Raw genomic sequence first — 25,454 nt, 5'->3', positions numbered from 1 at the left:
AGTTTCAGGTAGAAATGGATTTGCACCTTCGACAATTTCATTTCGCAACTCCTCTAAATTTGTTGACCTACTAAATTCATGCTTGTAAATGGCCTGCTTAAGGTAACCCCACAGATAAAAGTCATTTGGAGACAAATCTGGAGATCTAGGAGGCCATTTAATATCGCCAGTCCCACTAATAAGGTGGTTAGAAAAAGTATTTGTTAAAAATTCTTTTATCCTAGCCGCGTTATGAGCAGGACAGCCATCTTGCTGAAAATAAACCGATCCCAGGTCTACATCAGGTAGGATTTGAATGGCAGGAAGAACTTGGTTTTGCAGCAACTCAAGATACTTTTGGGCGTTTAAAGTGCCATCAATAAAAAATGGCCCTATAGCATTGTCGCCCAAAATACCTGCCCAAACATTCAATTTTTGAGGATACTGGGTACGAAACTGAAAACTTCTGTACTCATTTTCCTGAGACCAATAACGAACAATGGAAGGATTGTGTTTTCCATGTAATGGAAAAACAAGATTCATCAGAAAACAAAATATTTCTTAAAAAATATTCGTTTTCATTTGCCTTTTCCATCATGGTTTCACAAAATTCCAGTATTCGACACTGGTCTTCAGGAAATATTTCCTGAGTTTTTGAATACTTCAAACATTTGTACCCATATAAACAGTTTTATTGCTCATTCCCAGTTCCTCTCCAACACTTCTAGTGGACCGTGTCGAATCAAGTTCTAGGGTACTGCAAACCTTTTCTTCCCGCCGTTCTATATCCTGGACAACTTCAACAGGTGGTGGCTTTACGTTTTGTGTGGCATTTTTTACAATCTTGAAGACAAGTCTCAAAATTTGTAACCAAATTTAAAACCGTTTTTGCACAAGGAATCGGTCTATTCTCAAATATCACTGAAAACAAATCTCTACATTGTACTGCCGAATTGCCTCCATAAAACCATTTAACTAGTTCAACTCTTTCGGAAGGGGTATAAACAGCCATAGTGAAAAAAACACGAAAATACGGCTCAAAAATTATTAATGCAACGTGCAGTAACACAGCAAAGTGAGGTCTGCTGACTCCCGGTTCAAAAAATTAAAACGAAAAATTCCGCCGCCTGCAAGCCGCAACCAAGCGGTATGGAGTGCAAAATACAGAAATCCCCTTTTTTTTTCTAGTCGTTTATTGAAAGCAAAATAAACGACCAGAAAAACCAATTGAGAACAGCTGTATAATTATTATCTAATCATTCCAGTAAAATATCTTCACTAGAAAAATCAAAAATGATTCTCCTTTGTCAAGAATTTAGAGATATCATGTACCACGAAGACTGTGCTTCTTTCACGAGTCAAACCAAACACATATTACGCACCAATAGTGAGGCCTATCTACGTAATTAAATCTCAAATTAAAAAATTAATAGACAATAAAATTATTAGGCTATCCCTATTCCGCCCTTGTTTGGATTGTGCCACAGAAAAAAGACGCTTCTGGAAAACAAAAATTTAGGCTAGTCATTGATTATCATCGGCCGAATAACGTTACTGCTAAAGAAAAATCCCCCTTTCTAAAATAGAAGAAATCTTAGATAATCTAGGAAAATGTACATATTTCACAACCCTAGATTTGGCCCGGGGCATTTAGCAGATCGAAATGGAACCAGCATCTATAGAAAAAACTACTTTTTCTATAGATAGATTTTTTTTGGGCTTAAAAATGCCCCCGCAACCTTTCAGAGGATGATGGATGAAATCTTAAAAGATAGGATATCCATTAAACAACTTCCGAAAACTCTTTCTCAAATAGTCCCGTAGAACACTTGCACTCAACAATATTAGAAAAGTTAAGAAATTTAAAAGTCGAAAATCCTGACGAGAATCCTCAAAATCTGATGATATCTGCAACATTAATTTACAATCAAAGCATTCATTCCACCACAGGTTTTTCACCATTTTCTATATTATAGGGCCCCTACTTTAATGAACCTTGAATAATGACCTCACAATATTCGAACAATATAATGAAAAACGAAAAAGCGAAGTTCTTCCATTCCATGAACATATCTACAAACATATCATCAAACCTTCCAAAAGCAATTACATAATATACAAAAACAAAACAAAAACACAGAAACTCATCCTAACGTTTCAGAGAATGCAAGGAATAATATGAATCCGACCTACATTCCCATAAAAGTAACAGACATTAACAAAAATAAAATCACAGACATGTCAAAAAAAACCTACCACAACTCATATAGAAGAGTAGAAAAATAAAAAGAATGAGAAAAATCCGATTTCTTTGCAGCCTCCTGATCCTCCTGACCCTGAAGAGCCCATGCCTAGCACTTCAAGTTCAAAAACTACCTAACAATGGATATTACTTAGAAGAAATCTCTCCATCCCTAGTACTAAGTCATTACCACTCCACCTATATCCCATTTAATTTTATAAAAATAAAAACATCATTAGCCCATATTTTCTCGAATGTTTTATTCTCAAGTAACCTCTTAGATCATCGTAATAAATATTTGTTTCAAACGCAAGTAAATGACTTAGTAAAACTACTTAATAAGACATATGACACCTATGCAAAATTAGATCCTTACGAGCCTGATAATGTCAACAATTTTTTCCGCAAAAAGCGTGGCTTAGCAAATTACATCGCAACAGGTATCAAATTTATCACCGGAAATCTAGATGACAACGCCCTTAACAACATTATCCATAATTTTCAAATTCTTAAAAATGATGAAATAAAAACCATGCTCAAGGTTAACGAACTCAGTTCATTTGCAGGAAATATTATGACACAATTCGAAGAAAATGTAAAGATTGTTAATAAAAATTCCAATCACATTCGTACTGAATTTTATAAGAAAACGATATAAATTTATTCTATTATTACAAAATCAGTTTAAACAGCTTTCTAACTTAAATGACTACCTACAGAAATTACTTCGTATGATCTCTTTGCACATTTAGAAACACTAGATTTGGAAATACTTACCTTAAAAGACATTATACAAATTTGGGCCTACTTAAGAATGCACTATCCTAAAAAATCCCTGTGGTCCCTTAATCATATATCTGAATTAAGTTTAATTTGCAAATCAAGATTTTTAATTTTAAAAGAAATGGCAATTCTAGTAGTTAAGGTACCTATCTTTAATGAACATAAATGTAGCCTTAAGTTTGTGTATCCAATACCCAATAATGAATCTAAAATCCTAAATTATACCTAGTAAATTTTATTGTGGCAATTTATGGTTTAACCATTGTGACGAAATAAACTTGAGATGGGTTTGTTATAATTCCATTGCCAATAGTATGTTCCAGTGCCTTCAATGAAGAAAATCATTATGCTCTTGTCCGAAATAACTTTCAAATACATACCGTCACGTACAAAAATGCTTTATTATTTTGTACAAAAAGTCCAGAAAAAATTTACGAAAACTGTTATCAATTCGAAAAGGTCACTTTAACTGAATGTCATCTTACTGAAAGTCAATGTGACGTCATAATAAACCATAATAAATTTTCTCTGTCAATTAACAATATCTTCATAGCTTTGCCACAAATTAAAACTATTCCTTATACCAACTTATCCATAAATATACAACTTCGATATCTTACTAACCCTAAGAAAATTCAAGAAGATTTAATAAAAGATATATGCGTTGAAGATATAGAAATTAAGCAACAAAAATATTATATAATAATTTTTTAACATTTTGTATTTTAGTTTCAGGCATTTATTTCTATCAAAAAATAGGTTAGATAAAATAATTCCTGTAAAACTTTTACAAAAATTAATCAACGAGGACGTTGAAAACTCTAAGGGTAAAGGAGTGATATCTACAAACCACAAGAATAACGCCGAATAATCATATTAATAGTATAAATAGGCATATGAAATAATTACAAGTACCATTACGTCAGTGTCAAAGCTAGTTGCTGTTCAACTAATCGTTCAATTAATTTTAAGATTTTAATATAAGAATATCGTGTGTATCATTATGTGTGCATGTATATCGAAAAACATCATATATGGCATGTTAAAATTCCAAAATCTAATCCACAACATATTGCAACTTTTAAAAACATACACTTCTGATAAAAAGACTTTTTACATATATTTTCACGATTATTTAATGTATATTGAATTTATTGAAATGTGTTATCGACGTGTTTATGCATGACTTTTATCGATGTGGCTCAAAATTAGTTAAATATGCAAAATTAGTAAACTCGAAGAACGGACGGAATACGAGGGAAAACAGTTATGTCGCGGTTGCAGCCATCGCGGCATAACTGTTTAAACTATAATAACTGAAATTCTAAAATTGAAAGAACTCGTCCATTATCTCAAAGAGACCTACGTAACTAGAGAAAAAAAATTAAAACTCCAAGTCTCAGTCTCAAAATGTCTTTTTAATTAATCAGGTGACATGTTTCGCTAATAAAGCATCATCAGACCTTATAGCTAGATGACCTGCTAAGTACACTCTAAAAGCTGGAAAAGCTGAAGTTAATCAATCAATCAGTTAATTAATAATAATTAAAAATAAAAAAATGCTAACGTTAATAATATAAAATACTTTAATAGAACTACTAAAACCAAGTTAAGCATCTAATATTATAAAATAAGCTTCACACATTTTTGACCTTTTACTCAAAATAGAAATTTGAAATTGGGTGTCAATTCAGTTTCAATACTCAACTCAGTTTCAATAGTTTCGATTGGGTTTCAATTACTAGTCAAGCGATACCTCGATCAAAAAAAAATTTGATAATTTTAAAACTTGGTGGTCTAAAGGTAATTTATGATTAAAGGGTGGCCATATTGTGACATACCAAGCAATTGAATATCAATTCTGGTGTGACTGGAAGCGGAAACCACTTGCTTTTTTTAAATAAAAAACACTCTTTACATTTTTGATTTTTTGAATTCTTCGAAACATATTATTAAAATGGTTGTATCTTATCTACTTACTTCTTCCTCTACAGTCACGTTTTTTTATTCAAATGGACATTTTGTGCCATAATATAATTTTCATTTATTATACCATCTGGATTTGCCCCAAGAAAACTATTACTTTTGTCAATAAAAATTCCACATCTTTTAAATAGCTTTATTACAAAATCTTCTTTTGAAGCGAGAGACTTGAAAGCACAAGGTATTTTTTCTTAGCATGCATATTTTTTTTTAAATTGATGCAATAATTCTTATGGATCTCTCCTAGATCAATTTAGAACAACTGGTTTGGTCTCTGTTTTTTTTTTAATAGCCATTTAATAGCCATTCCTCTAGATATATTTGTAACGAGTTGCTCAAGACAAATATCAATACCCTGAAATAAACCATATTCCTTCATTTTAGAAATACATTTTTTTTCAATGTTCCTTTTCCTATATGTGAAGTGTCCCAATGATGTGCACATCTCATATTCTCCAAATATATGAGATATCACATTTCTTATGCCTATCATCAGTCTCATGCATTTTTCTTATAAGGAACCGTCAGCTTCATTTCTTTTGAGTATGACTACTTTGTTTATCGCTGTACGCATTGTATCTGCATTAACAGCCATATAACTTCCTCAACATTGGCGAAACTGTTACATTTTTGGAATTGCATTGTTTTCTTCCTAAATTAAAAAAAATATGACGATTTTAAGAAAATACCACTGTATACATATTTTCTAATACATTAAAACTATTACTTTCCTAAAAAGTACTGTTTCCCTCTGGTCATAATTCACATTGTATTAGCGTTTCGACCAAACACCGTCAGATACAACGAATCTACAATAATTTCAGCAAATTAATATATACGGAAAAAGGAGGCCAATCCGGCCACATATATGGTGGACCAAAATAATGCGACTTTCGTTATGCCCTTTTTTAATTGGAAGCTCGGTATTCCATATACAGGGCGTCAAAATGAGAAATATTAAATCGTTTTTTTGAAGTAAGTCGAGTGTTTCATAGGACATTAAATTAAAATTTGGTGTGAGGGGCTTTTTTGGAACGCGAAATTGAAATATATAAAATTATACCTTGCAGAGAACGCCACCAAAAATACCAAAACTTTTTTGTACCCCTGTATTATAAAGTTCTGGTAAAAAATTCTAATTATCTAATCTTTTCTTATAAAAAAGTATTCTTAGTAAATGTCGGCCTGAGAATCCGTTTAGATATCTTAATTTTAAAATCTAGATACTTCTTTCTAAACAAGTTGGCTGATCTCAGGCACCAGTAACTTTTTACAACAAGCTTCTCAATTACTTTTACTAAAATAAATCTATATTTTTTAATTATATATTTGTATTTGGTGTGTTTTCTTACAACTTATAAAATCATAATGGCTCATAGACCAAGAAATGTACCCTTTTCCAAAATGGCGGATATGGTTTTGATGTTTGATAAGTTTTAAATATTATAACAGTAAATACCTGTCACTTCTCAACTAGGAAAATGTGACTCCAATGCTAGTTTAGCCGCTAGACGCTATGCCCAGATATTCCCAAACCGATTTCATCCCAAAAGAAAATATTTTTTAAACTTGATTAACCGGCTAAGGGAGACTGGAAGTTTCAGCGTGCGGTTTAACCAGGGCGAGACGAATAAATGTTAAGAATTGTCGAAGAATCACTAAACATTAGTATAGTCCTTTTATTCTCACTTGAATGACGATGAAAGCGTGCCGACGAAAGACGGATAGACCGGGGCCAGTTTTAAACCTATTTTTTTGTCCCGGAATTATCTTGAGATCGCGGTACACCGGCAGCGTACTGTGACCGATGCAGGTGTGCGTCGGCATCGGTCACAGAACACAAAGAGGAAAATTGGTCTGTTTTCTGTGGCATCGGTCCTCAATAGCAGATCAATGCCCATACCGCCGTAAAAAAATTGCCTCTAATATTTAGATTATTTTAAAACAGTGGCGTAGGATTAAGTTATATCGTGAATTAAATAGACATAATAATATAATTAGATGAAACGTGGTTTTACGCATGAAGTAATCAAATACCATAGGCTTGGGTTGGATTATTATGATGATTAGGTATTATGAATTATATATTGGGACGTATTCACAAAACCACGTATTGTGTTTTGAAGACTCTGTGCTCAGGAGACAAACGAATCATTATACTTTTATGCTGGCAGTACAGAAGGATTTCTTAAAAATGCGTTACTTTTGTCTGCTAAAGATAGTTCTCAATCTTCTGAAAAGAGTCTTTTAGAATATGAAATATTGGTAAGTATATATGTAAGTGTTTTATATTAATACAAGGTGTCTCAGAGAGTTTTACTTTGAGTACAAAGCAGGTCATCTCGTGAAAGATACTACTAGTTAATAAGGTCTGATGATGCTTTATTTTAAGCGAAACATGTAACCTTCGGGACATAAAAATATTTTGAGACCGAGACTTAGTATTTTATTTTGTCTCGACTTACATAGGTCTCTTTGAGATAATGGACGAGTTCTTTCAAAAACTATGGACACAAATCGCACGTTATTGTGCATCAAATCGATTCATTATTGCATCTATCAATTCCGGCAATAAATTTCCAAGGATTGCTTGACCCATTGCGAAAAAGTAGGCAATTTAATATGAACAGCCTTATAAGTTATAAATAAAATAAAAGTGCAAAACTCTGAGACATCTTGTATATTATGTAAATTTTTAAACCACATTGTATAATAAATTAAACTTTATGTCCGGAGAAGGATCTCTATCTTAAAAATAGCTGATTTTTGGTCTCCTAATTTAAAACATTGTATAACGTCAAAACCAAAAACAGATTTAGAAATGATAATATACTAGGATTTTGGCTGAACGGGTGAGAAATATTGGATATAGAATTAATATTATAATTTTTTTTGTTCAAATTGAATAACCATGGTAAAGTTTTGACGTTGTCAATAAAAAGTTGTTTTCTTAACATAAAAAAGTATTCCTGGAGAAAGTGTGTTATAATACTAGTGTTAGAACTAAAAAATGTCTGGAACCCCAATTTAGCGTCTACCTTTAACGAGAAGTCGGACCAAGATGGAGAAACTAATTGAGCTAGTGTTAAAGAAGTTTGACGAACAGAGAATAGAAGAAGAGGAAACAGACCGTAACCTGAGAAAAGAATCAGAGAAACGAGAACGTAAACAAGATGAACAATGATAAAGGCCCAATCCCTTATACTTTATAGTTAATTACAGAAATTAGTTAATGTTTAAGATTTGTTCGGCCATGCTTAATTGCATTTTCCGCTCTATTAATTACGTCATTAAAATATAAGCCCATTTGTAAGTAGTTTTAGTTTAGTTTTAATCTTCTCCCGAAGATGCTAACATCGTTAGCGAAACACGTGTCGACAGTAAAAATAAAAATAAGTAGAGAGTAAAAAGAGTTTTGCTTAGTGGTAAAACTGTCTCGTAATTTGAGTGTCACGCCAAAGGTTCCAACCATAGGAATAAGATGAATGGGCTAAGAAATAACTACTAGAAATAACTACTAACGAGCAAGCAAGAACTAAAGAGTAAACAAAGAAAGGAACAAAAAAACGAGACAAGAAACATCGAGACCTGATCAAACTCAAACAAATTCATCATTCAACCAGATTAGAATAGATACTCTTGCCATCAAAAATAATAATACGTAAGAATTTGATATTTATAGAAAAGAAACAAATACTTTTAGATACATAACTAGTGACTCTAACCATTGTTTGCAACATAAAATGGCTAGCATGCATTTCTTGGTACATCGTTTGGTCTCATTTTCTCTAAGTAATAGCAGATTTAATAATGAAAAAGCAACAATTAAAACAATTGCTAGGGTCAATGGTTTAGACGATAAAATTAATTATTAAGAACTTAAAAGTTTAAACTTTAAAGTTAATCTTAAAAACTCTACATTTCAAAAATATGAAAATAAGCAAACTTGTTGCAATACCATACGATCATATCTTGACGAGAGGCTTTCATAGGGTTTCAAAGACTTGAAAAGACTTGGAAGAATGGTCTATCAAAGTTAGGCCAAGTTACGAACTCTTAAAGATGAAATAAAGACCAATGAAAAGTCTGGGATCTACGAGATTAATTGCAATAAAAATTGCTTGTGATAAAAAGTACATAGAACAAACTAGAAGTTCAATGAATGTCAGATTTAAAGGACTTGTAGTTCATGTGAAAATATATATAAGAGTTGAAAGGTCAAGTGTGGCTAAATTTTTTTTAAATACTGGTCACTTTGTAGGGATAGACAACTTAAAATTTCTTAAACCAGTTAATAACAATAGAAAATTAGATGCATACGAAAGTTTAGCAATATTTAAAAATCAAAAAAAAACATTCTTAACAGGGATAAAGATCCAATCCCTTATAGTCAATTATAAAGTTTAGTTAGTGTTTAAGATTTGTTTGGTCATGCTTCATTGCTTTTTCCGCTCTATAACTTACATCATAGTACAGTATATAAGGAGATTAGTATGTAAGTTATAGTTTTAGTTTAGTTTTAATCTTCTCCCGAAGATGCTAACATCGTCAGCGAAAGAAACACTTGTCGAGAGTAAAAATAAAGAGTTTAAAATTTTTAAAATAATTTCTCTCAGAACATTGAAGCCCTTTCAAATTTCTTAATTGTTCCACTGGTCTTTAAAATTCATCGCATTTCGTCAGTTTTTAATAAGTTTCTTAACCAATTTTTAATTACGATTTTAATTAAATTTTTGTTGACCATGAAAATAATTAAACCCGAGTCAGATTAAGGTTTTAACGTTATCAATAAAAAGTGTATATATACGAGTAAAAGAAAACACCTGGAAAAAGTTTGTTCCAGCAAGGAGTGTGTTCCTGAATATCGTTACCATATTTTACAATTTTTGGTGGCTTAGACCTATTGATATGCATGTAAAAAACATGCAATTTTCTGGAAATAAAAATTAAATAAAAAAATTAATTATTTAATCTCAATGGGATTCATATTATGCCTTATTTTTGAGACTTCGTTACCGAATAATACAAATAGGTAAGTCTACTTTTGCTCTAATAGTTGTTTAAATCTTCATATAATGGGAATAAGCGTAAATTTATGTACAGATAATTAAAAATAAATATGCTTTAATTGACCAATGAGTACCAATATATGATGAGACAGTAAAAAATAGTAAAATGACGTCAATGCCTAACATTTATATTACCTACCCGAAATGTGCATTGCACTTCCCCTATTGTTTTGCATATATTCAAGAGACTTAGACAAACACTTTTCCTGCTTTCGCCATTTCGCTCTCCTATTCTGAAACCATACTTGTACTCGAGCCTCAGTAAGATCTATTTTTAAAGCTAGCTCTTCACGAAAAAAAACATCGGGGTAATGAGTTTTGTGAAATGCGCGCTCTAGCTCTTCCAGTTGATAATTGGAGAAAGTCGTTCTAAAAGGAAAGATAAAAGTAGTAACCTTAAACTAGCATTTGAATCAAAACCTCATAATTTGATAAATAATTCATTTCAAATGAAATACAGTAACAATTACAATAAAGCAGTAACAACTACATTTACAAAAGTATAGCATTTATCTAAGCTCACCTATATCTTCTCTGTTTTCTTTTTAAACTACAGCTATTTATTTCTTTATCAGCCAATAAAGTATTACTTATATGTTTTGGGTAATCTGAAATACAATAAATGAAATATTTTAGTAATAAATAATTTTATATTATAAATAAATTTTAATAGTAATAGTTAACTTAATTGTGTAAAATAGTACATTATTTTTAACTTTTGACCATCACATTTTATTATTCTAAAAACAATAATTAAAACCATATTTGAAAATATATATATGTATATGTTGTTGCAAATTTATGTTGAAATGCCGATTTGATTGAATATCTGCTGCATTGTAGCAGATAATTTAACAAAAGATACGTAATCTTACAGCGAATTTTACCGTCTTTCGGGAAAAGAGCATTTTTGTAAAACAATACGTTTTAAAAACTCTCACGACTTTATTTAGACATATCAAGAGTTTCAGAGACAAGAGAAATAATGCTTTCCAAAAATGTTTTAGTATTTATATTTTAAAAATTAATGCATAATTGTATATTTTTTGTCCAATTAGGAGTTTCCAACGGAACTCGTGAGTTCCTACAATGGTAAAGTCTGTGGCATATAACTTGGGAGATATGGAGACCACCGTGCGGTAGCGTATACCGGTGAACCACAAAGTTAAATCGTTGATTAAATAATAGTACCTACCTATATTTAATAATAATACCTAATACTACAATAATACCTGCTATTCAATCAACGGTTAAATACTATATGTAATACCGCACGAAGAAAACCACCTACTAAAGGCCGGGACATTCATGCCCGCACCGAGCACGCATCGGAGAACATGCTCGGTGCATCCGTGAGACGTGTCTTGGATGTAAATAAAGTAATTTCATCATATGAAGTAGTCTTAACATCACCGCACTACATGCCCGAGCGCCGAGTCCGTACCTCGTCCGCATCGAGCTAGAATAGTTTTGTTTTAATTTTAACAGGCACGGTGCGGACTCGGTAGCCATACTATAACCAAAAAATGAATATAGAAAGACTAATTGAAGTTAGTTATAGTCTTTAGTATCCTACATTATATGATATAAAAAATGAAAAGTATAGAAATACAGAGTTTCAGGATAGGGTGTGGAAGAAAATTTCTGAGGAGTTGGGGGTAAAAGGTGGTTAAGATTTATCTCGATACTTTTCAATACCTATCGATATTACTATTATTAAGGTACGAAAAAATTAATTATTAAATAAATCGCTAAGGCAGCTCTTTTCTGTCAGTCAACTCTGTCCACTGCAAAATTTAGGAAATTTTTTAGAAGTTCTCGCACATCAAATGCTGCATTTGTTGATTTGTTTCATTATCCATTAGATGAGACAATGAGAATGAGACAACAATGTTCGCCTTTTACTTTTCTCTTTTTCTAAATACTATGGACCTATGTACTCCTCATCCGTTTTCGTTCAATTTTTTCTATATCTTCTTCATCTAAAGCAATAACTACTAGTTTCAAATCCCTAGTAGTAAAGTTTAAGAACATTCCAGTGAATTTGTGACTAATTCACTGGAATGTTCTTTAGAAACTAAAACGAAACTGACCACTTTGCGCGGTAACAAGCGATTCGAAACGGTAATGTTACGGTGTGCTTTCGAAGATGTGTGGTTAGGAAAATGCGCTGCGGCTCGGTGCGGATATGAGTGTCCTAACCTTAATGGCGCACAGAAAATTCCCTTTTAGAGTAAAAGTGTAAACTGGTTACACTTAATAACGGTCGTGTTATACGAAAACAAAGACAATGTCAGTCCAACTACCTGTTTCTAAAATTCTTAGTGTTTATGAATAGAAAAGACATTTGACGTTTCCATGTGTCAAATATTAGGGAAAATAAATATATACCAAAAAACAAAGTCAAATCGAATAAAACGAGTTTAGCTGACGATGTAAATTTAGAATCACTCTTCTCGTCACAACTGAGTCGCTATCGAATAAGTCGTGATCATATCGAGATCGAGTCGTGATTTTAAAATCCCAGCCCTGGCTGCCTTTTTCATCGCCATATTCAGTCCACACGTCATACGTCATTTGATTTCAATATTTTCGCTGTAGACCTTTAATTAAAGACTAAAGTAATAAACACTATAAACTTGTTATCCCCATTAATATTTGGTGTCCAGTGCCTGTGACTACGAAATTAGTGCTCTTCACAATATAGGAATTCTACTAAATCTAATAATCTCGAGTACTCCAGTGGTGTACTTTTTCGTGTGTTGTATGTTGTATTATCTAAAACTTTACTTTTTTACTTTGGTTACTAACTTTTTATTATTAACATTGAATTGGCATTAAGACCGTTTTACAAAATGTCTATGTTGATGGCTGGCGTAAAGGCCGCTTCCTTTTTCCAAGAGATGGCAAATATAGACAGCAAACGATATTTAATATTAAAAATCTTTACCTAAAAACCACACCAATTCGTGAAATAATTCAAACTAAAGACTTTGCCTGTGCCAATCATTTTGCCCCAAAATTCATCTACTCCCAAAAAGCCACAGAGGCTTCGCATGTAATGTTATCCCTTCTTTATTTCTTCTGAGAGGTAAGAGAAATGCTAAAACTTACCTTATTATATAATGTATTAACTAATAGAAATTTGATAAATATTTACTCACAAATATATTTTGGGCATGTAAAATAGCTAGAAAATCCTGCTTTTAGGTATGTATTCATAATCAACTTTCAAGTCTGTAGGCAGCATACGTACCTCACGTGTAAGCATGATTATTACTGATTTAAATGCTGCTTTTCCCAAAACCAATTATTAAGCTTATTCATCTTTACTTTCATTTCCACATTGGGCTTTTTATAAGATGTTTTAACGTGGCCATACAATTTTTTCTGGTATTTTCACTCTGATTCACTTACCTATTATTATTATTATTATATAATATTATATAATTATCTATTATTTATTTTATTACAATTATAGATGAATATAGAAGAAGAATGTTAATATTTTAACATTCCTTGATGTATTCAATCATCATCAAATATGACAATAGTGACAATTATTCAACAGTGATTGACAGAGAACTTACTCAGTTAGTAAAGAAAGTGTAAGTTAATTTTAAAAACAAAAATCGTCAAAAATCACGGTTCTAAATCTTACAGGTGTTTGGTGAATTAGATTCACCAAACATCTCTTCAGAACTTGCTTCAGACTGTGAAACTGGATAGTATCAATTCGTCTTTAATCCAATATCGGCTAGCTCTGATTTCTCCAGTTTGAAAATTAAGAGAGACCATAGTGACAAATACTCTTTTCTTCTTGAGATTAAGAGGGGCATTCTTGCTAAGGCAGGACTATCTAATGATAATCGTACAAATGAGCAAGTAATTATATACAATGTACATAATTTCGTCTGTGATGTGTAAGTTATTTAAGCTTAATTTTCTTCTCAAGAATGAAACAGCTTATGTTGCATCCCTAAAATTAGCATATAATGATGGTAGGTACCAGTTTATTATTCATTAACAGTTTCATAATTCTAAATGTAACGTAAGTCTAAAAATTTAACTTTAGTTCATATTATCTAAAGACAAAACGCAGATTCGATTTACAGCTCTTGAAAGAATTTTATTACGCACTATCACTTTTACCACTCTTGTCTCACCATCTAAACCAGGACAGAGTTCTACAATACGACGCACTGAGTACTTTAGACAGGACATATTGTCTTCGTTGAGTAAAACTAGTGACCCAACCTTTAATAAATCTGGATATTTTTCTCGCCACTTTACTCGTGTCTGTAACTCACAGACAGACAGATATTCTGCCATCGAGACGTGTACTCGACTCAAGAATTATCACTTCTTGAGTCTATTTTCAGACAAACTTAGCTCTGGCAATGCTGTTAATTGTCTACCAATGAGAAAATGAGATGGTGTAAGGGCTGATAAGTCTTCTGGATCTGACGTCATTGGACAGAGTGGAGGCGAATTAAGAACACCCTCTATTTGTGTCAAAACAGTTACAAATTCTTCGAATGTTAATGAGTTGTTACCAATTATTACTCTTCTAATAAACATTTTATACCTGCTTTCCAGATACCTCTGAAACTTGGCAACTTTGCCAGAATAAAATACCAATGAATTCTTTCATCACCCAATTTATTTGATATATCATTATAATTTTGGTTTAAAAAATTATATAAGCCTATAAGTTCATTATTCGCACCGGTATAATTAGTACCATTATCGGAATATACATTTATTTGTCGATACCTCTTCGACTAACGAATCTCAGTCTTCACATTGAAGTGGTTTCGACTCCAAAACTACTTCAATGTGAACTGCCTTTATTGACATACAAATAAACAGACATATATACGCTTTGGTAAATTTGGCACCACGAGATTTTCTATCCTTAAGCATAAAAGGACTACCAAAGTCAGTACCGACGTTTAAAAATACATCCGAGTCGTTTACACGTACACTAGGTAAATCTCCCATAAGATTATTTAGTGGCTTTGGATTGGCTTTAAAACATTTATAACATTTTCTAATAACAGCCTGGCCAATTTTCCTACCCGACAAAGGCCAATACGATCCCCTTATAGAACAAAGCAATACTTGTACTTCACAATGCAAAAGGCGTTCATGTTCATGAATCAATATGAGCTTTGTTAAATTATGATCATTTGGTAAAATAATTTAATATTTTCTCTCGTATGGCTGATCGGCATTTCTTAATCTCCCACCTACGCGAATTAAATTGTTTTTCATAAAAGGGGAAAGAGATAAAATTTTGCTAGTCTTTGGTAATGGTTTATTTGATAATAAACATTGATATTCTTTGAAAAAAACTTCCCTTTGTATGTACATACATTATCAGTTGATTTTGAGCTGTAGTATTTCTTCCACAGCTAAAGAACCTAAACACCGATTTTGCTTTAATTTCAGATTAGAAATAAATCTTAATGTATACGCTAAAATTCTATAGATTGTTCTAAAAGAACATCTTTTTAACAAATAATGAATAATAGAATTCTCCCTTTCTATCACTAAACCCGATATAGTTTTTCGTTCTTCTGGTATCGCGTCAATATTGCTAGTATTTGGAGAGTCCCAAAGACTACTATCTTTTTTAAGCCATTGTGGACCACTTCACCACAAATCATTCTGTAATAATACCCGAGATGATACTCCTCTAGATAATAAATCGGCTGGATTCTCCAGCGAGTTAACATGACCCCAAGAAATACCTGTGGTAAGTGATTGGATCTCGCTCGATATGTCACAAAGGTTTTCCGTCTCACTGGTATATCCTTAATCCAAGCTAAAATAATTTGAGAATCCATTTGTCCAAAAGTATACCTTATTAAATTGTAATTTAAGTGAGTATTTTGTTTTATTGTACAAATTTGACAATAAAAGAGAACCACATAGTTCTAAACGCGGCAAAGTAATCTCTTTTATGGGTGCAACTCTCGATTTTGCGCAGAACAGATTAGTACTAATCAATTTGCAGGGCATAATACAACGAATGTATAAACAAGCTCCATAAGCTCTTTCAGAAGCATCACTAAGTCCGTGGACTTCCAAGATTACATACTCCGAAAAAATAGTCTGCCTTGGGATTCTTATGTTGTTAATCTGACCCATATCTTCTTGAAAGTCTGACCATATCTTTAGTATTTCATCTGGGAGTTCATCGTTCCAACCAATCTTGACCTTCCACAACTCTTGAATTATAAGTTTGGCCTTAATTATGATGGGACCTACTAAGCCCAAAGGATCAAAAACTTGGCATGCTATTGACAAAATGGATCTTTTTGATATTATTTTTAGAGGAAAAACTTGCCTGTTATTAACCTTAGAATTAATTACATCCTCATTGGAATCCCAATAAACACCTAACGTTTTGTTTTGTTCTTCTTGACCAATATTCAATATATTAATATGTAAATTATCAATAAGATAAAATTTCTTTAGAAAATTTTTATCATTACATAACCACTTTCTATGTTGGAAACCAGCAGACTTAAAAAATTTTGTAATGTCTCTTTGTATCTTTAAAAGTTAATCTTTATTGCTGGCTCCTGTTAAAAGGTCCATAAAGAAATCTCTCCTTATTATGTTGCAGACTTGAGGAAATGCCTTTTCGTTTTGTGCAGCTAAATGAAACAAACATTTAACAGCTAAATATGATGACCACGCATTACCATATATAACAGTATTTAATGAAAAAACCTTTAATTCTTCATTCTTATTTGCTCGCCAAAATATTTTCTGATACTTTCGCTGTTCAGGTGAAATTAATATTTGTCTAAACATCTTAGAAACGTGCCCTGTCATAACATATTTATGCATCTACTTAAAATGGAGAAAAAGTCATATTGAAGAGAAGGACCCACGTATTGCACATCATTTAACGACAAATTATTATTTGTTTTACAGGACGAATCAAATACCACTCTACATTTCGTCGTAAGACTGCTTGTTTTTAACACCGCATGATGCGGAAGAAAATATTTTTTTTTGCCTTCAAAATCCACCTGAGACATATGATTCAAATCTTCGTACTCCGACATAAACTGAGAATATTCTTTTCTTGAACCATAATTTTTTGTAAATTTAGCTTCTAATAAGTAAAATCTTCTTAAAGCCTTATCTCTCGAACAACCAAGTTCTTCAATTTCCTTTTTAAAAGGTATCTTTACTGTATATTCCAGTTGCATCTCTCTTAACCGTCTTCTCAAAAAATTTTTCGCAGTACCTTTCTTTATCTGTTAGTTTTTGCTTTGACCCTTTAATTTCTTCAATATCCCAAAATTTAGTTAAAATAACTTCATAGGGTTTCTCAGTTCCTAGTATGGATAAGCAACTTTAGTTTTCTGCTAGTATTTATCACCTAATGCTAGTTTTCCTGCTACAACCCATCCAAAAACAGTATTTTTTAATATGGGGATGTCAGGTCTTAACACATGGTAACCTGGCTTTAAAATTCTCCAAAAGATATCCGAATCTATCAGAAGATCAATATCTTTACAAACATTAAAATGAGGATCAGCTATATAAAATGAACTTGGTATTTTTAATATTTCTTTATTAAAATTCATGCTAGGTACTTTAGAAATTAAGTCAGTTAGTTAAAAATAAACATTTTAAACGTGTAACAAATTCATCATTCTTTGACCTTAACTGAACAATTATTCTTTTATTAATATTGGTAATAGTTTGGCCTACTCCTTTTATAATATGTTCAATTTTTTCTGGCCCTATTTTCAACAAATCACACATTTTTGTAGAAATAAAATTTGTTTGTGAACCACTATCTAATAACGCACGCATTTCAATAATTTTTTCATGAGAACATTTTAAATTAACAACCGTCGAAAGTAAAATCTGTGAAGAATCACACATTCGGGCAACGTCGCATTCCCTCACTCCCGTCGCCATTGCAACATCATCGCGGTTCCTTGCAGCAGCGACGCTCGTGGATATATTTAAACTCACTGCAGTAGCTGCTGATGTACTTTGGACAGTGGCGTCTCTCAATTGCAAATTATTGTTATCATTATTAATTGCATTTTCTGCCGTACTTGCCGGAAAGTTTTCCTTTCTCATTGGAAAATGTAAAAGTGTATTATGGTTCCCTTTTCATTTAAAACACTTTCTCATTTTACACTTCCAGGTTGAATATGAGTTCCGCAAAAATATGAAACACAATTTCACACGTTTAACCTCTGAAATACGTTCCTTAATAGGTAATTTTAGAAAATTATCATAACGAAAAATTGTATGTACACCTTCACAAAAGTAACATTTGTAATTTGTATTGGCTTGGATGTTTTCTGTAGAAGCTAAAACATAACTACGCGCGGTTTTTTTTTGTGGTAATATCTGTATGAATTTTAGATGTTTTAAAATAGTGAAGTTTTTCTAGAAGCTCACTTTTCTGCCTTAAAAAACTGACAATATCGTCAAATTTAGGTAAATCACCTACATATTTATATATTTCTCAATCGCGTCTTGTAATTATGTCGAATTTGTTACTTATTATATATATAATTAGCCGATCCCATGAATCAGTATTTTCTCCCAATGCTTTAAATGCCTTTAAATGCTTAATAAACGAATCACATATATTACGGAGTTCTATGTGGGATTCTTTAAGAATTTTAGGATATTCAACCAATTCGTGAAGATGGCTATGAATAATTAAATGTTTTTCTTCATAGTTTCTCTTTCATAGCGTTCAATCAGAAATTGCCAAGCAACCTTATAATTTTTCGCAGATACATTTATTGATTTGATTGCTTTCTCGGCTTCTTTTTCTAGACTTTTGCGTAAATAATAAAATTTTTGAATTTCAGTTAAAGATGTATTATCGTGTAACAATGCTGCATACGTATTTAAAATTCTAACCAATAATCGTATTTATCATCAAATGTGGGCATTTTAATCGGTGGAAGTTTTACCAAGGATAAAAAATTATTTTGGTTATCACTATTAAAATTATTATAATTTAATTCTTCATTTTGTTTTGTCCTCTGAGACCTATTACTCCTACTAGCGTTACTACGATTATCTACGGATGCCTCTGGAATATTCAAACCATCATGAAAATTTAAACAGTTTTTAACTTCCCCTATTAAACCGAAATATATTTTTTCAAAATTTTCTCTTTCGTTTTCGCCAGTGTCGGAGGTGTCCAGTAACTCAATTTGGCATTGCAACTCATTAAATTCGTCAAAGAGCGGCGCAAGTTTACCCATTCTTACCCGCAATTGTAAAAGGTAAGCTGGCCTTTTAAAACACTTCTTTTTGTTACAAGTTTTGCTAATTCAGGGATTTTTTGACACAAATAAATATAAACAAGCAAAAAATAAATTAAAAAGTTATGATAACATTAGAAGTGCGCATGTGCTTGTAACCTTTTAAAGGACTCTACGCACTAATGGGTTAACTCAAAAAGCACTATTAAAGGGATCTTGCACAACCAATCTCTTTATATGTCTATCCACCACACCATTAGTTTTTCTTTTTCTGACACTTTTTGGAACTCCTCCCAAAGTACCCCTTCTATTAAAATAAGAAACAGTTCTGGATATTATGGATTTATTTAAATTTCTCTAAAGTATTTGGCTATTTTATACTGCTTTTCTCCCATTCTTATTTTTTCCATAATCTTTTTTCTTTATTTGCAGTGACAAATGTACACGCCTTGGCATTTTAAGTCTTTATATTATTACATTCACCACAGATTATCTAAAGCGTACAAACGGGACTAAACAGAATTTCAACATCATTTTCAGCATTTCTGCTTAAAAGCCAACAAAATTATCATCAAAGCATGTAGTCTCACAAGTTAAACAAAAACATTCCGATCATGGTATTTGTTAAATGCTAAATCTTATTTATGTCTGAATTCCTAAATATTTTGGCAGTAAATATGTTTATTTATTGTTTTTAAAAAGTTGCTCTACATATGAGCGATAGTGTAGGTAAGTTAATCTTTAAAACTCTACCACATTTCAAAAAGATGAAAATAAGCAAACTTTTGTTGCAATACCATATGATCCTATCTTGACGAGAGGCTTTGATAGGGTTTTCAAGGACAAGTTACGAAATCTTTTAATAAACCCAAAAGATAAAATAAAGACTAATGAAAAGTCTGGGATCTATGAGATTAATTGCAAGGATTATGATAACAAGTACATAAGACAAACTAAAAGATCAATTAATAGCCGATTTTCAGCGTTGAATTGGTAAGAACCGCGGTTACTCTTTTGGTTGACATATTTGACAAGGAAGTAAGAAACAGTCGCTGAAATGTATTGGTTATTAGGAATTAAAGAGTTTATGTTTTTGTTTTTTCTTTTCTGTTTGATTAAAAAATGAAGTCGATTTTTTTGATTTTCTAGAGCCTTAGCCACTCTTTTCTCTCGAATAAAAATGCTTTTATTGGATCTAAAATAAATTATGTATAATGGTTTTGTAAATTTTCATGGTTGAAGCCAATAACACCTTATTGCCAGAATTAATTTTGAATTTTCTTTCCTTTAATTTAACTTTTTTTTGCTATAAGTAGCGTATTAATACTTTACTATGAAATAATTGAAAATAATATAAAATATGTATGCGTAACAAATATAAAATAATAAAATATAAAATACCATAATATAAAATTTCTAAAATAGCTACCATCGAGTAAATTGCTTGTCGTTTCCAGGTCCTCAACCTTAACTACTACTTGTTCCCCTTGATAATTTAAAACTAATTGATATTTATTTTTCTTAATTTATAAAGGGCGCACATCATATCGCAATCCTCAATCATTGGCAAATAATTGGCAAATACCAAACGCCAAACAGCTGATCCGTGACGTCACGTTTTCCACAATTTTGGTTAAAACCAGAATCGCAGAAACGTATTGGTAAATACCAACTAAGAACCATTTCACGCTGAAAATCGGCTAGTGCCAGATTTAAAGAACATGTAGCTCGTGTGAAATATGGAAAAGTTGAAAAGTCAAGTGTGGCTGAACATATTTTAAATACTGGTCACTTTGTAGGGATAGACATAAAATTTCTTGATATTATCAAAGGCTTTATAAAAATCTGAATATTTTGCTCGTGGGAACAAAAATTAGTTTTTTCGATTTTCAGGCCCTAACAACTGGGTCTCTTGGACTCGCGCCCAAGAGAGCCAGAGTAGATAGAAAACAAAATATTAGATATTTTTTTTATAATTAAAGGAACAGATGGTTCTTTTAAGAAAACGTTACCTTCTATACATAAATCATTAGAATCCCTTTTTGAAACATTTTTAATCACAAAAGAGTTAAGAGACTAGTTACTCATAGAAGGTATTAATGAAGTACAATACAAAAAAGCTTCAACATTAACATCCTTATAAATGATCTTGAAACTAGCACTCAGAACAACACCTCACCAAACACTAAATATTACAAAAGGAGTAGTTACAGCTCAGATTTAGCAAACTGCACATAAACCAGGCATAGATACCTGAAGTGCTCTGGATACCTCAAAAGAAAAAAAAAACACTTTATCTAATACTTTTAGTCTCTTTTTTAAAACACACTCGCTTTCCCTAAAAATTAAAGCTTGCTAACTATTCCTGAAAGCATAGAATAACCAGACAAATAGAAAAATACTCCAATGCATTGTAAATGGCACCTATTTGGACACCCAACTCGATCAGCTGGGACGGTAGTTGGGCAGCCAAGGAATTTCGCTCGATGCGAGCTGCTGAGGTGCCAAATTTCTTTTCTAGCGTGTCGCGCGTGTCGATCTTGATTTGTCTGGTTATTCTATGATCATATTGAGTTGGGCGGCTCGACGGCTCACCGGCCGGCCTGCATCACCGGTATGAAGGTTGAATGTGGCGGGGCGGAATAGTCTGCCACCCAAGATGGCCGATTGATTCTGATTGTCTAATTTTTGACGTACATCAAATATGACAATAGTGACATTTTAACTGTCGTATTTGACGATTGTCTTTTTTAGGTTTTCTTTGGGTGGAAAACAAGCCAAGCCTCATGATTTTCTTCCAATTTAAAGTTTTTAAGTAATTTTATAGCTTTTTGTAGTTTTTTTGAGTTCTGGGTTGATACATTATTTTACAAACGTGCCAACATCGAATCATCGTGCAACTACATAGAGCAGGAGACAGGTAAATTTCAATTATGACATACCTAAGTGTTTTCTAATAATCTTTAGGTGTATCTTGGATGTATTATCATTTTCCAGGATATAATTATAGATTTAATCCTATTTTGGACATATCTATGTCACTGTTCTCAATTTAACTTTTTTTTTACAATTCAGTTTTAATTCTTGAACCTTCACCGCGAAAATATGAAGTATTTCCTTTTCCTTGTCTTCATCTAGATTAAGATATTCATACAAATATTCTTTATTCACTAGTTTATATATGAGGAATTGCCCAGACAGTCACAGAAATCATAAATTTTTTTAATTGCCATTGAATCCATCCTTACAAAAATCTTGTCTGTCATGTAAGTCCGACTAAAAATGTTTGCCCCAAACACTTTTCTGGTTCTTAAGTAGAAATGATATTCACATGGAGTATAAACACAATACCTATTTGTTCAATTTAATGAAAACAGATTGACATATACTTCTCAAAAACTGATTTCCCTAATCGACTTAATCCACCTTAAGTTATACACATTTATGGATGGATAGCCATGGTCATTTAGTCAATTTAGAGAAAAAGTTTTGGTTGGTTTATAAATATTTAAAGTATAAAATCAAAAGCCAACTTCAAAACCACAACAACAATCTTTAAGTGTTGGTCATTCAGTTCTAAAAACAGAAAAATATTTGACAATCTAAAATGCCTTTAAAAAAACAAAAATCCTGAATATCCTCATTTAATACTCATGATCCTACACCTACACAATCAGAATAATTTTGTTTTTTAACTTTTTAGCTAAGATTTTAGTATGTAATATCTTATTTTTTAAAATACCTAAATTACCAGACATTTTGATAGTAAATGCTATGCTTTTTACAGTCCTATTTTATTTTTACTGACCCATAATTAAATTCATATTATTAGCTTAAAGTAAAATTATGGACTAATATCAAATCCTTTACGGTATTATTTAGAACCTTAATAATTGTAATCATAACTAATGTGATAATCAATACTTACTAATAATGAAAACTTATGTATTTTGGATCATTAGGATGAAATACTTTTAGGAGATTTAATTTTAACCCGATAGAATATATAATATTGTATACACAATACACTGTCTTAATCTGTTTTCTTATGTTTCATGTTGCATACTTACTGGAGACAACCCCACTGACTTGTGACATCTTTACCTGATTGTGACTAATCAAAAGTTATATTTTGTTTTTATTTGCTTATACTAAAAAAATAAAATGGAAAAAAACATGCATATTAACTCGTACATATGTATTTGTGTTATATCTAGTCATTATTAATTAACTTATTTACAATGAAAAGCCAGATTTATTTCAAGAGATAGGTTCAGTTTCTGTCTTTATAAGAGCTTATATTTTGTTTTCCATAATTTGTGGATATATATTATTTTATTGCAATTGTATAGATGGTTAAAAAATATGTATGTTTAATTTTTTATTTAGGTATGTTTGTTACATATTTCTTATCATGTTTTATACTTATGGAAACAAAAAAAAGCAGGTAATTTTTTTCTGAAACTCCAGAAATTAGGATTTTCAGTTAAAATATGCTTTATACCTGCAACAATTCTATTTTTTACATAAAAGGTGTTATTAATACCATACTTACAGTTTGCAGTATTTCATTTAGAATATATTGTAACTTTTTTAAGCATTTTAAAATCCTTTGTTAAATTTATTTTAATTCATCTTAAAATAAAACATTTAAAAGACAATTTAGCTTTGTTTTTTTTTTATTTAAAATTTAGTCCCATATCTATCGGGCCAATTTATAATTCTTGGTAAGTATCTATAGCTAAATATCTTAAATAAGCAATGTCTTGAGAACCAAATTTAAATTAAATAATATTTTAGTTGATGTGTTAATTCTTGATTAAAGTGATGAGGGATGTCTGAGATGCAATATTTTTATTTTTTCTCAACATGTAAAATTAATGATTTTAATTAAATGTGGGTATTTCTAAAATGAAAGTATATTGTTTTTTTTTTAATTGAAATAAAATTCTATTTAAATATATCTCATCACTCGTCAGTTAACGCATCAACTTTGTAATGCAACTGCAAATTACTTGAAATTTAAAAACCAGGCAATAGATCAAGCTTAAATTTCCCACCACACGCCACCCAAGATGGATGCCCCCGTCTGTGTCAACAACGTCAATAAAGCTGTCAACAGAATTTCTGTCTGTTCATTAGGCAACACACATTTCTCTATATTTGTGTTCTGTGGCCTGCATATTCATATTCTGCCAACGCTAAGCTCGTTCGGCTTGATTCGTTTTAGCGTAGGCAATAAATACACGCGGAACTAGCACGTTGGCATTTTACATAACGAACAAAAATTTATTATCTCGTAATTCAAAAATATTTCGGAAACTTCCACGAATACGTATATAATAATTTTTAATTACGCATCTTTTAGCATTAAAATATATAATACAGTGTAACTTATAAGGCAAATATGGAATATTTTTGGATTATTCAATAACGAATTTGTTACATACTTTATGCATACTAGGTACGTTTTAAAGTTTTTTATAAACTGTGTTTTAGATAAAACTTCAAGTTTTGCGCAGGAATATATTTTATAATACACCTAATATACGCTAAAAAGATTGAGTTACATATCTATAAAAAATATTAACTTAGATCTTTAGTTTTCTACATAAACATATTTTAAGCCTTACATAAGTTGAACTAAATACTGCAGACTATGTAGATAAGGCAAGACATTGTAATATAGGAATTTTTACTGCGATATTTTAGCTCATATTTTAATTTAAAAAAAATAACAGAGCCATAAAATGCTTTATTTTTTAAATTTATTTCCACCTAAACTGATATTGCTCGCAACACATTTCTGAAGAGCATGAGGGGCTTTATTTTTTTTTGCTCAAAGTTTCTACTTTTCTTCCTGCTGTTAAGTTTCTACGTCCGGTCATTGCGGATTTCCTTCGGGACACGGATGTTGGTTGGACTGAAATTTTTTTACCCTTACGTAAAATATGTGTTTTACGTTTCGAAAGGGTACCTTTATATTTAAATGAAGTGTAGAGTCTAGACATTAGAGCTGTGGAACTATGGGCATGCGTTTCAGCATTACTCAAAAATGCATTAACAGCAGGATAAAAACCAGTCGGATCGTTTTCTAAATGATGCATTATTCGATTGCTGAATATT

The 25,454-nt window shown here is 31.5% G+C and overlaps 2 protein-coding genes across 3 annotated transcripts in view; one reads left to right on the top strand and one right to left on the bottom strand.

The window, feature by feature from the left end:
• LOC126750624 (uncharacterized) overlaps positions 1-25,454 on the top strand; it is a 353,062-nt gene that overhangs the window by 190,740 nt on the left and 136,868 nt on the right. The gene's annotated exons all lie outside the window — the stretch shown is intronic.
• Positions 1-25,454, bottom strand: part of LOC126750620 (homeobox protein ceh-37-like) — a 152,390-nt gene that overhangs the window by 80,364 nt on the left and 46,572 nt on the right. For both annotated transcript variants that reach the window (XM_050460273.1, XM_050460274.1), the window contains exons 3-4: positions 10,580-10,664; positions 10,196-10,425 (exon numbers count right to left, since the gene is read on the bottom strand). In XM_050460273.1, coding sequence (XP_050316230.1) covers positions 10,196-10,425; positions 10,580-10,664 — 315 coding nt within the window. The remainder of the gene's footprint in view (positions 1-10,195; positions 10,426-10,579; positions 10,665-25,454) is intronic.

Source organism: Anthonomus grandis, chromosome 2 (assembly GCF_022605725.1).
Source record: "Anthonomus grandis grandis chromosome 2, icAntGran1.3, whole genome shotgun sequence".
NCBI lineage: Eukaryota > Metazoa > Arthropoda > Insecta > Coleoptera > Curculionidae > Anthonomus > Anthonomus grandis.
This window is presented reverse-complemented; position numbering and strand designations above follow the sequence as displayed.